General features: G+C 43.8%; 1 protein-coding gene across 1 annotated transcript in view; it reads left to right on the top strand.

The window, feature by feature from the left end:
* The first annotated feature begins 478 nt into the window (after positions 1–478).
* Positions 479–13,039, top strand: part of LOC142210156 (myelin-associated glycoprotein-like) — a 37,839-nt gene continuing 25,278 nt past the window's right edge. The window contains exons 1-4 of the mRNA XM_075279182.1: positions 479–521; positions 604–966; positions 2,854–3,141; positions 9,153–9,235. Coding sequence (XP_075135283.1) covers positions 479–521; positions 604–966; positions 2,854–3,141; positions 9,153–9,235 — 777 coding nt within the window. The remainder of the gene's footprint in view (positions 522–603; positions 967–2,853; positions 3,142–9,152; positions 9,236–13,039) is intronic.

Here is a 13,039-nt window from a genome sequence, read left to right as displayed (position 1 = left end):
AGAGGAGCTTTGAGATGGGAACACCCCTTTAAGCTCTTGGCCTTTAAGAAAATGTGACACAATCAAGTCTTAGAGCTATTCATCTTCACACTTTGCGTGCCCCATGTAACTTCTAACACGGGCTTCAGAACTTTGACTATGAGCACATAAAGTCACCCAGGAGGCTGAGAGAGTTAAGGACACAATGTGGAGGTCCAGAAGAGGTGAGGGAAGTTGAGTATTAATGTTTTTTTAATTTTTTTACACCTCCATTGGACCTGCACCAATGGTCTGGTTCTACCTTATAGATTCAAACATGGTAGGGAGATGTTTATCAAGTAAGGTGTGAAGTCTCAGTCACTACAACATATCATTGATTTACAAAACATACAAATGGAACGTAACAACAGTAACATTTTTGTATCCATTTTATATCTTGCAGTATATGTGTGTTTGACTCACTTTCCTGATATCATCAACAACAAAAACCTCATCCAGAATGGAGTCTATGAAGCAGATTTATCTTCTCCTCCTCTGTCAAGGTAAATAGTCTCACAATGACAGAATAATCCGATAGAATGAGATTCTGTGACTCCGGCCTCATGTCCTGCTGATTGTTTCCAGGCTTCTATCTGGGTTCTGTAGGTCAGCAGTGGACGTTCCCTTCCATGGTCAATGCTCTGATCGGCTCCTGTGTGGAGATTCCTTGTAAAATTCATCCTAAGGAGACCTCAAGAAAGTTCAGTACTGTATGGTACATACACAATAAGAAGAGTAATCCAGAGGTCCTAAACACCAAGAACTCATCTTCTGTCATAGAGGATTATAAAGCTCGAACCTCACGTGTTCCAGGAGAGAACAGCTGCACCCTGCGGATAGACCCCGTGAGAAGAGGAGATGAGAACAAATATTATCCAGGGATTGCAGAAGATAAAGATATAACAGCATATAAGACACATTCTAGAGTCACTTATCTCTATGTCACAGGTACAAATATATATAACAATATCGGGAACCACTGGAAATCTTCTTACAGGTGTTGTATCACTATATTCATGTATATATTAGAGATGAGTGAACCTATTTGTAATGAGTCAGGTTTGCTGCAAATTGTTCAAAAATGTAGGAATATACTGTAGGTGTATAACAGTCCAGTAGGGTTGAGTTGATCTTGAAATTTCAGGATAGTTTTTAAAATCCGATTTCCGATCATTTTCTATTCGAACCCAATCCCGATCCTAATTCCGATTCCAATGCAAGTCAATGGGATTTTTTAAATAATCGGAGATTGGATTTAAAAAAATGATCCTATTCACTACACAGCATGTAGTCCAAAAATTGATTCATTTTTTGGACCCCACGCTGTGTAGTGATTAACAACCCCCCATGTGTTTGGTTACCTGCAGCTCCCAGCTCTTCTTCGTCCGGTCCAGTCCACTGTCCTTCACGTCTTCAGAGCACCCTGCGCCCCCCCCCCCCCCAGACTAGTATTGTAGAGATGCAGGGAGTAGGCGGGGCTTGGTGTGGCTGGAGAGTGTGGGTGGGGAGACGTGAGTGCATCACTCATGTCTCTCCTCCCAGTACCCACCCACACTCTCCTAAGCCACGCCTTCTTTATAATACTAGTCTAGGAAGGCGGGCGCGTGGCGCAGGGCGCTCTGAAGCCACATGAAGGACAGAGTACCGGATCAGCAGAGGGCAGCGGCAGCACTTCTGAGCAGGTAAGTTGAGCAAAGTTCATGAGTAGATAGATATTACTGTACATTGACTTGTCTAGTAGATAGAAAAGTCAATGTACAGTAGTATCTATCTACTCGCGAACTTGCTTCGTCGTCCTCACAGCAGCGCAGCACACAGTGATTTACCGCAGCCTGCCACTCTTCTGCTTCGTCCCTGTTTTACCGTATATTCAGCTGAGTATACGGTAAAACAGGAACGAAGCAGAAGAGTGGCAGGCTGCGGTAAATCCATAGGAATGAATGGACGCAGACGGCACGCAGGGGGTTAAGCGGCCGGACGCTTCCATTCATTCCTATGGGTGCTAAACTTTTCCCACAATAATTGGCCAGTAGCCAAGCATTGTGGGAAATAAGCCCCGATCACAATCCCGCCCGAAAAGATCCCAATCACTCAACCCTACAGTCCAGCTAAAAGTTGACATCAAGAAAAAAAAAATCTGCAACATAACAAGGTGCTGCACTGTTATAAGAGCTGTACTAGCCTTTCTTTTACCCATGGCAAAGGCTTAATTCACACCATGCTTCTCTGTATCTAAATACATACACTGTCTACCAATAAGTATTTGGACACCTGTGATCCGAGCGGCACGAGCAGCAATTACAGCTTAAACCCTCCGGGGCTTTCCAGAAGTCCTTGTATGACGGCTAGTGGTATATTATTCCATTCGGCTTGGAGAAGACAGGTAAGTTCTTTCACCGATTTTGCAAGGCTGCTGCACCCCTTAGTTCGGGGATTTAAGTCCTCCCAGAGGTGCTCAATAGGTTCAAGTCTGGACTCTGGGCAGGCCAGTCGGTTAACCTGATTGTCACTGTACCAAGCCATGGAAGACCTCGCTATGACAGCTGGTGTTTTCATCCATTGGTCTGACCCATAGAACCGCCATAATGTAGGAAGCACACTGTTATCTAACATAGTGCAATAGGTGTTGACGTTGAGTTTACCATGCACTGGGACCAAGGGTCTTAGCCCATACCGGGAGAAACACCCCCAGACCATAACTCCACCTCCGCAGAACTTCACTGGGTGTCCAAATACTTATTGGTAGACAGTGTATGAATGACGTGTTGCCACTATGTCCCTGCATTACATAACTGTGTGGTTTTATTGTGATCTTTTACATTCCAAATTCCACAGATAATGTGAACATTCAGCTTCATTGGTTCGACTCTTTCACTGAAGGAGAAGCCGCCACTATAAGATGTTCTGTAGATCACACGTGCCGCTCCAGTCCTCCTTCTCTACAATGGAACAAACCTGGTCAAGTTAAAAAGAAGTCAGTGGAGAATTATGAGGGATCATGGAGAGAAGAATCAGAACTGACTTATATTCCTTCCTATGTGGATGATGGGAGTTCTGTTCAGTGCACGGCTACATATCCTAATGGACAAAGAACTGAGAGATCAAGAACTCTGGACATCAACTGTACGTATGGTAGGGGAGGTAGCTCGGTGGAAGCAGTGGTGCAGACCCAACCAGTCAGAGGCAGGGACACAAAATGTGCAACAAACTCCAGGCACAGGATAAGCAACATAAAATACAGCCTGAGCAGCCTCCATACTATGTTTTATGAGTGGTGAAACCCAAAAGTTTCCTGTAGGGGGAATCCAAAACTTTTTGGGGTCAAATATGGTTCGAAACATATTGGGCTACCAGTGCAAACTAATGCATTATGCAGATGTTATTATCTCCTTTTGGATGGGTACTACACCCACTCTGACCCCAAACACATTTTTGGTGGATAAGACATAGGCTTAAAAGTTTGCACAGGTCATTTGAAGGCTTACATGACACACCATGCCAACTAGCCACTATCTACTACAGGTAGATATAATACTAACAGTGACCGACTGGCACGGTGGGGTAGAGGGCCCTGCCCACGAGGGCTTACAGTCTATGGATATTATATTATGTAAAGTGAATTAATGATATTATTTCTGAAGAAGATGAACTTAGGATGTCAATTATTATTTCTTTTATTTACATCAAAGTGATATTTCCTCCCACAGATTCACCAAAAAATGTGAAAGTCACCGTCATCGGGATGGATGAAGTGATGGAAGGCAGTGATGTGACGTTACAATGTAACAGCTTCTCCAGGCCTGATGTACATGAGTATGAATGGTACAAAGGGAAAACCAGATTACCAGACGGAGGACGGGAGATGACAGTGTATAATGTGCCCGGGGACATGGAGCCCTATTCCTGTACTGCCATAAATCGTGTGGGGAGAGGAGAGTCAGCCTCGGCAGAGATACCTGTGCTATGTATGTATACTGATGTTATTTTTACATTTTCCATTCTGTAAATCTGTAATTTTGGCTTCTTCTGATTTGGCCACTTAAAGGGATTCTATTAAAGATGAACACTAAAATGTCCGAGGTTCGAAATCTGATTCGAACAGCCACACACTGTTCGACTGTTCAAACGGATTTCGAACCCCATTATAGTCTATGGGGGGAAATGCTCAAACGCAACATTCAATCAAATTATACTTACCAAGTCCACGAGTGACGGTCGGGCTGGATTCTGCTTGAAGTCTTCTACCATTGCAGGGTCCCCGCGTCCTCTTCCAGGTGGAATTCACTCTGCCTAGACATCCAGCCTATGCAGAGCCGGCTCGATCGAACACTACTCGTTCATCTCTAGATTCTATCATTAAAATCACATTTTTTCTCGATAACACATAGGAATAGCCTTAAGAAAGTCTATTCTTCTCCTACCTTTAGATGTCTTCTCCGCGCCACCATTTGGTAGAAATCCTGGTTTTCGACGGTATGCAAATGAGTTCTCTCGCAGCACTGGGGGCGGTCCCTGCTCTCAAACAGCACTGGGGGCATCCCCAATGATGCGAGAGAAATCTCCAGCGACGCCTCCATGTTCACCTGGAACACTCCTCCCTGTGTCTTCTTCCATCCTGGATTTCAATCTTCTAGGCCTTAGGCAGAGCAGACTGCGCAAGCCTGTGGCTACAAGAAAAATGGCCGCTTACACAGGTAGCTGTGTAACCGGCCATTTTATTGTGGCCTTTAGGCATGCGCAGTCGGCTCTGCCCGAGGCCCGATGGCAGAGCCGATTGTGCATGCGTAGAAGTTTGAACCCAGCTCTAGAAGAAGATGCACAGAGAGGCTGTTCCTGAAGATGGAGGTGGCGCTGGAGATTTCTGTCGCAACATTGGGGATGCCCCTAGTGCTGTTTGAGCGCAGTGGACCACCCCCAGTGCTGCAAGAGAACTCATTTGCATACCGCCGAAAACCGTGATTTCTACTGAATGGTGGCGCGGAGAAGACATCTAAAGGGTAGGAGAAGAATAACCTTTCTTAAAGGGATTCTACCATTAAAGTACCTTTTTTTCTAATGAACACGTCGGAATAGCCTTAAGAAAGGCTATTCGTCCTCTACCTTTAGACGTGGTCTCCGCCGCGCCATTCCGTAGAAATACCGGTTTTAACCAGTATGCAAATGAGCTCTCCGCAGCAATGAGGGCCAGCCCCAGCGCTGAAACACCGATGAGCGCACCCCCATTAATGCCCAGAGCTCTTTCCTGCGCCGCCTCCTTGTTCTGCAGTAACTCCGCCTCTTCTGGCTTCTCTTGCTCTTGTAGTTCTATACATGAGCATAGAGAGGCCACCCCAAAATGGCCACCGGCTCCTGTATTGAACTGCAAGAGCGGCTACCCCAAAATGGCCCCGGCCGGCTCCTGTATTGAACTGCATGAGTGGCTACCCAAAAATGGCCGCCGCGGCGGAGACCACATCTAAAGGTAGGAGACGAATAGCCTTTCTTAAGGCTATTCCGATGTGTTCATTAGAAAAAAAAGGTAGTGTAATGGTAGAATCCCTTTAAGCTCAACAAACATTAACAAGCATCCCTTTAAATCACGTTGCCCATGACAACCACAGATGGAATAGACAATGGGAAATCATTCAGTCCCCCCCTGACCTGTCATTGTGTGTGTGTGTGTGCGCGATGTGGTAAGACCTTCCAAAATTCACTTTTTTAGCCCTTAACATGAGCCCTTCCAAATTAAGTTCCAGCCCCTTAAGCTGAGCTCCCAGCAGAGATTGAGGCCCTTCAGGTGACGTCAGCCTCTACCTGCAGAGTTTTAGGCCCTGTAACTTAGTTCAGCCTTCAACAGTAGAGATTTGTTGGTTCTTTGGGTGAGTTGAGCCTTTAAAAAACAGTGTTTTATGCCCTTTTGGTGCCTAGAGCCATACAGCAGCTGTGTTTAATTTTTTGGCCCTTGGGGGACCCCTAAAAAATTATTTTGCAGGCCCTTGGGCTGGAGCCCTAAAAAATTGAGTTGCAACCCCCTGGGGTGTGGGGGGGGGGATAATGGAAATATATATATATATATATATATATATATATATATACAGTGGGGCAAAAAAGTATTTAGTCAGTCACCAATAGTGCAAGTTCCACCACTTAAAAAGACGAGAGGCGTCTGTAATTTACATCATAGGTAGACCTCAACAATGAGAGACAAAATGAGAGAACAAATCCAGAAAATCACATTGTCTGATTTTGTAAGAATTTATTTGCAAATTATGGTGGAAAATAAGTATTTGGTCACCTACAAGCAATCAAGATTTCTCGCTCTCACAGACCTGTAACTTCTTCTTTAAGAGTCTCCTATTTCCTCCACTCATTACCTGTAGTAATGGCTCCTGTATGGACTTGTTATCAGTATAAAAAGACACCTGTGCACACCCTCAAACAGTCAGACTCCAAACTCCACTATGGTGAAGACCAAAGAGCTGTCAAAGGACACCAGAAACAAAATTGTAGCCCTGCACCAGGCTGGGAAAACTGAATCTGCAATAGGCAACCAGCTTGGATTGAAGAAATCAACTGTGGGAGCAATAATTAGAAAATGGAAGACATACAAGACCACTGATAATCTCCCTCGCTCTGGGGCTCAACTCAAATTCTCACCCCGTGGGGTCAAAATGATCACAAGAACGGTGAGCAAAAATCCCAGAACAACGCGGGGGGACCTAGTGAATGAACTGCAGAGAGCTGGGACCAATGTAACAAAGCCTACCATCAGTAACACACTACACCGCCAGGGACTCAGATCCTGCAGTGCCAGACGTGTCCCACTGCTTAAGCCAGTACATGGCCGGGCCCGTCTGAAGTTTGCTAGAAAGCATTTGGATGATCCAGAAGAGTATTGGAAGAATGTCCTATGGTCTGATGAAACCAAACTGGAACTGTTTGGTAGAAACACCACTTTACGTGTTTGGAGGAAAAAGAATACTGAGTTGCATCCATCAAACACCATACCTACTGTAAAGCATGGGGGTGGAAACATCATGCTTTGGGGCTGTTTCTCTGCAAGGGGCCAGGACGACTGATCCGAGTACATGAAAGAATGAATGGGGCCATGTATCGTGAGATTTTGAGTGCAAACCTCCTTCCATCAGCAAGGGCATTGAAGATGAAACGTGGCTGGGTCTTTCAACATGACAATGATCCAAAGCACACCGCCAGGGAAACAAAGGAGTGGCTTTGTAAGAAGCATTTCAAGGTCCTGGAGTGGCCTAGCCAGTCTCCAGATCTCAACCCTATAGAAAACCTTTGGAGGGAGTTGAAAGTCCGTGTTGCCAAGCGACAGCCCCAAAACATCACTGCTCTAGAGGAGATCTGCATGGAGGAATGGGCCAACATACCAACAACAGTGTGTGCCAACCTTGTGAAGACTTACAGAAAACGTTTGACCTCTGTCATTGCCAACAAAGGAGAGAGAACAAAGTATTGAGATGAAATTTTGTTACTGACCAAATACTTATTTTCCACCATAATTTTCAAATAAATTCTTACAAAATCAGACAATGTGATTTTCTGGATTTGTCTCTCATAGTTGAGGTCTACCTATGATGTAAATTACAGACGCCTCTCATCTTTTTAAGTGGTGGAACTTGCACTATTGGTGACTGACTAAATACTTTTTTGCCCCACTGTATATATATATTTATATTTAAAAAAAAAATCACATTCAGAAGTAGGGGCTGGGGTTGTAGGAGGAGGAGGAGGAGGAAGAGTAAATTGGGTGCTGGCAGCCTCTCTCCAGTACCTGGGCTCTGGAGTGGATATACAGCTGGTTATCCACGTCCTCGCCCATGTCCCCTGCTGCTACTGACGAGGGACACTGGTGGCAGCCCCTCTCCAGTAGCTGGACTGTGGAGTGGATATACAGCTGGGTATCCACGTCCACGTGCTCGCCCACGTCCCCTGCTGCTACACTGCATGATGTATTAAGCTCTGAAAAGATCTTTTATTTCCGGCCTAACCAAAGCTATGAAAGCACTGGCTGTATGTAAATGCACTGTATCGCCCTCAGAACAAGCTCTCCCTATCACTCCAAAACTGAAATGACACGAATATGGCGGCGGCCGTTCTTTGAATGGGAGGTCACATGTTTTCGGCAGCCAATGGGTTTTTTAACATTTTTTTCACTGCCTCCGTTGGTGCAAAAAACGCGCCAGGGAAGGTGGGAGGGGATACAAATTTTTACTGCGTATGTGGCCTTGTATTCGATTGTGAACGAATACATCACTCATCTCTACATTAAACCAAGATAATGTTTTATGTTCACAGATTCACCCAAATTTGTGACAGTCACCATCATCGGGATGGATGAGGTGATGGAAGGCAGTGATGTGATGTTACAATGTAACAGCTTCTCCAAGCCTGATGTACATGAGTATGAATGGTACAAAGGGAAAACCAGATTACCAGACAGAGGACGGGAGATGACAGTGTATAATGTGCCCGGGGACATGGAGCCCTATTCCTGTACTGCCATAAATCGTGTGGGGAGAGGAGAGTCCGCCCCGGCACAGATCCCTGTACTATGTATGTATACAGCCTGGAGAAAATATTGCTGATTTGCGATACATTCTCTTCTATACATTGTTTCTTTATGTTCCTACACTGGCTTAACACTTAGATTAGAAATGAGCAAATTTCCTGAAATTAATATCAGGTCCAAATTGATTAGACATCAGATTCGCTTTGGCCCTGAAATATTGTGCCTGGCACTTTGAGGTCTTTTAGGACTACATCCAAATCCTTTCAAGTTCAAAGTTGATGTCAAAGCTCACGACAACTTATTAAATTGTATGAATGGGAACTAAATCTGTGTAACCTCTCCCCGCTCTTGGCCATACTATTACGTGGCGCTGAGTGTGTAGTTCATAGTAAGGTGCTATAAGGCTGCGGACACAAGAACGTTCTGCAGCAAGTTACCACGTGGCAAACAGTCAAGTTCAACTTTGCTACATTTGTATTTGCTGATAAAATGTGTTGATTTCTTTCCATCTAGTATGAATTGTCCATTGCATTCTTCAAACTACTTTGATGCAATTTTGGTTAAATTGTTTCTACCTCCGTTCCCTATTTTCATCTATTGTATATATTGTGTATTACAGATGGAGGCTCCAGTATTAGTAAGATTATCCTACCAGCAGTGATTGGGACAATCTGCCTCCTACCGCTTGTACTGCTTGTCTACGTTTGTTGCAGGTAGTGTATATTATCCAGCAATATCTTCTTCAGTTGTCTAGGTATACTATGTGTCAGGCGTCCTCAAATTTTTGAAACAGGGGGAGAGTTCATTGTCCCTCAAACCATTGCAGGACTGAAATATAGTTAAAAAACAACAGTAGAATAGCCTACCCAGGAGCTGGACCTCTACTGTAAGGACACATGTGACCCATGGGCCGTAGTTTAAGGACTCCTATATGTAATGCAAGCAGTCCAGTGAAAACACTTTCTTCCATCACCGCACCCCTCTCCAGATCACCTCTCACATTTCACCCTTCTCTTATGTACATTGCATTCCTATGCCATTTAATGAACCGAGAGACAGCGCCATCTCTGCCTGCTGGAGGACTGAGTATTATCATTCTATGTCCGATTCCTTTACTCTAATATAAAAATATGACATAAAGTTTCTTCTGACATGTTTGTTTTTTCCAGCTCACATAATTTTTTCTTCCACTACAAAAGTAAACAAAGTTTCCATTATGATTTTTACATTAGAGTGTATGGGGAGAGACGTAGATGGAGGGGTCTCCATTTGCATCAGTCACTCTATTCTCATTAAGGATGGTTGCTCTCCTGCTATGATGGACGCAATATAACATAATGACTTAATGTGAACGTCAGCTAAAATTTTCTTGGATATTGTCAGAATGTTTCTTTTTCATGTGTGTAGTGGCCCTATACAAATAGGTTGGTTGATATGGAAACCTGGTGTAAAACTGTGTGTATGTGTAGACTGAAGAACCTGAAAGTTTCCATTGGTCCAAAAGTGTCATGCGATCATGTGTATCTCAGTATGGATATCATTGTTGATCTACACCAGTGAAGAAAAATGGTTGGGTTGTTATGGGAACCTAAGCAATATACGCGACATATTCTGCCGCATCCTGAAAACCAAAGAAGGGAGCTTCTCAGGGCAATAAAAGGCAGTGCACACAAAGATCTGCTACATCTCTACATACAAAGCTCTGCTACATCTCTACATACAAAGCTCTGCTACATCTCTACATACAAAGCTCTGCTACATCTCTACATTCACAGAACACATAGCTCTGCTACATCTCTACACACAAAGCTCTGCTACATCTCTACACACAAAGCTCTGCTACATCTCTACACACAAAGCTCTGCTACATATCTACACACAAAGATCTGCTACATCTCTACACACAAAGATCTGCTACATCTCTACACACAAAGATCTGCTACATCTCTACACACAAAGATCTGCTACATCTCTACACACAAAGATCTGCTACATCTCTACATACAAAGCTCTGATATATCTCTAAATTCACAGACACAAAGCTCTGCTACATCTCTACATACAAAGCTCTGCTACATCTCTACATACACAGCTCTGCTACATCTCTACACACAAAGCTCTGCTACATCTCTACATACAAAGCTCTGCTACATCTCTACACACAAAGCTCTGCTACATCTCTACATACAAAGCTCTGCTACATCTCTACATACAAAGCTCTGCTACATCTCTACACACAAAGCTCTGCTACATCTCTACATACAAAGCTCTGCTACATCTCTACATACAAAGCTCTGCTACATCTCTACATTCACAGAGCACATAGCTCTGCTACATCTCTACACACAAAGCTCTGCTACATCTCTACACACAAAGCTCTGCTACATCTCTACACACAAAGCTCTGCTACATCTCTACACACAAAGCTCTGCTACATCTCTAAATTCACAGAACACAAAGCTCTGCTACATCTCTACATACAAAGCTCTGCTACATCTCTACATTCACAGAACACATAGCTCTGCTACATCTCTACACACAAAGCTCTGCTACATCTCTACATACAAAGCTCTGCTACATCTCTACACACAAAGCTCTGCTACATCTCTACACACAAAGCTCTGCTACATCTCTACACACAAAGCTCTGCTACATCTCTACACACAAAGCTCTGCTACATCTCTACACACAAAGCTCTGCTACATCTCTACATACACAGCTCTGATATATCTCTAAATTCACAGACACAAAGCTCTGCTACATCTCTACATACAAAGCTCTGCTACATCTCTACATACACAGCTCTGCTACATCTCTACACACAAAGCTCTGCTACATCTCTACATACAAAGCTCTGCTACATCTCTACACACAAAGCTCTGCTACATCTCTACATACAAAGCTCTGCTACATCTTTACACACAAAGCTCTGCTACATCTCTACACACAAAGCTCTGCTACATCTCTACAGACAAAGCTCTGCTACATCTCTACACACAAAGCTCTGCTACATCTCTACACACAAAGCTCTGCTACATCTCTACATACACAGCTCTGATATATCTCTAAATTCACAGACACAAAGCTCTGCTACATCTCTACATACAAAGCTCTGCTACATCTCTACATACACAGCTCTGCTACATCTCTACACACAAAGCTCTGCTACATCTCTACATACAAAGCTCTGCTACATCTCTACATACACAGCTCTGCTACATCTCTACACACAAAGCTCTGCTACATCTCTACATACACAGCTCTGGTATATCTCTACATACAAAGCTCTGCTACATCTCTACACACAAAGCTCTGCTACATCTCTACATATAAAGCTCTGCTACATCTCTACACACAAAGCTCTGCTACATCTCTACATACAAAGCTCTGCTACATCTCTACACACAAAGCTCTGCTACATCTCTACACACAAAGCTCTGCTACATCTCTACATACAAAGCTCTGCTACATCTCTACATACACAGCTCTGCTACATCTCTACACACAAAGCTCTGCTACATCTCTACATACACAGCTCTGATATATCTCTACATACAAAGCTCTGCTACATCTCTACATACAAAGCTCTGCTACATCTCTACATACACAGCTCTGCTACATCACTACACACAAAGCTCTGCTACATCTCTACATACAAAGCTCTGCTACATCTCTACACACAAAGCTCTGCTACATCTCTACATACAAAGCTCTGCTACATCTCTACATACAAAGCTCTGCTACATCTCTACACACAAAGCTCTGCTACATCTCTACACACAAAGCTCTGCTACATCTCTACACACAAAGCTCTGTTACATCTCTACACAGAAAGCTCTGCTACATCTCTAAATTCACAGAACACAAAGCTCTGCTACATCTCTACATTCACAGAACACATAGCCCTGCTACATCTCTACATATGCACAGCTCTGCATACGCACATCACACACAGCACTGCTACATCTGTACATGCACACACCGCGCTAATACACTGTTACATACACAGCTATGCTGCATCTCTACATATGCACACATCAGGCACCACTCTGGCAAGGGTGTAGTGTAGAAAAATGGCAGGGTTGTTATGTAAACCTGGAGTAAAGCTGTGTGCATGTGGAGACTGAGCACCTGTGAGCTTCTATTTGTTGATAAGGAACATGTGACCGTGTGCATTGCAGTTGGAATATGAGTGAAAGGCTTGCAGGATTGTATTGACTAATGGGATTGGTCATTGTTTAGGGAACACTGTATCTCCGGAACGGTACGGCCTAGAGAGCTAAGACCCGGTCTAAGACTTTCCCGAACACCTGATGTATCTGTGAGCCAAATTTGGTGATTGTTTGCTTGTCAAGTCTCAATACGACAAATTAATTGCAATATTTCTTTTTTAATAGAAAAAGATGCCAGAAAGTGTCAGACAACCAAGTAAGTGTAAACTTCAAGCCAGGACTTGATATATTGTAGTGAGAGTTTCCTTTCTAGACTGACTGGCCAAAGGGGATC

Source organism: Leptodactylus fuscus, chromosome 6 (genome assembly GCF_031893055.1).
Source record: "Leptodactylus fuscus isolate aLepFus1 chromosome 6, aLepFus1.hap2, whole genome shotgun sequence".
Taxonomy (NCBI): domain Eukaryota; kingdom Metazoa; phylum Chordata; class Amphibia; order Anura; family Leptodactylidae; genus Leptodactylus; species Leptodactylus fuscus.
The sequence above is the reverse complement of the archived record's forward strand: the minus strand, read 5'-3'. Positions and strand labels throughout refer to the sequence as shown.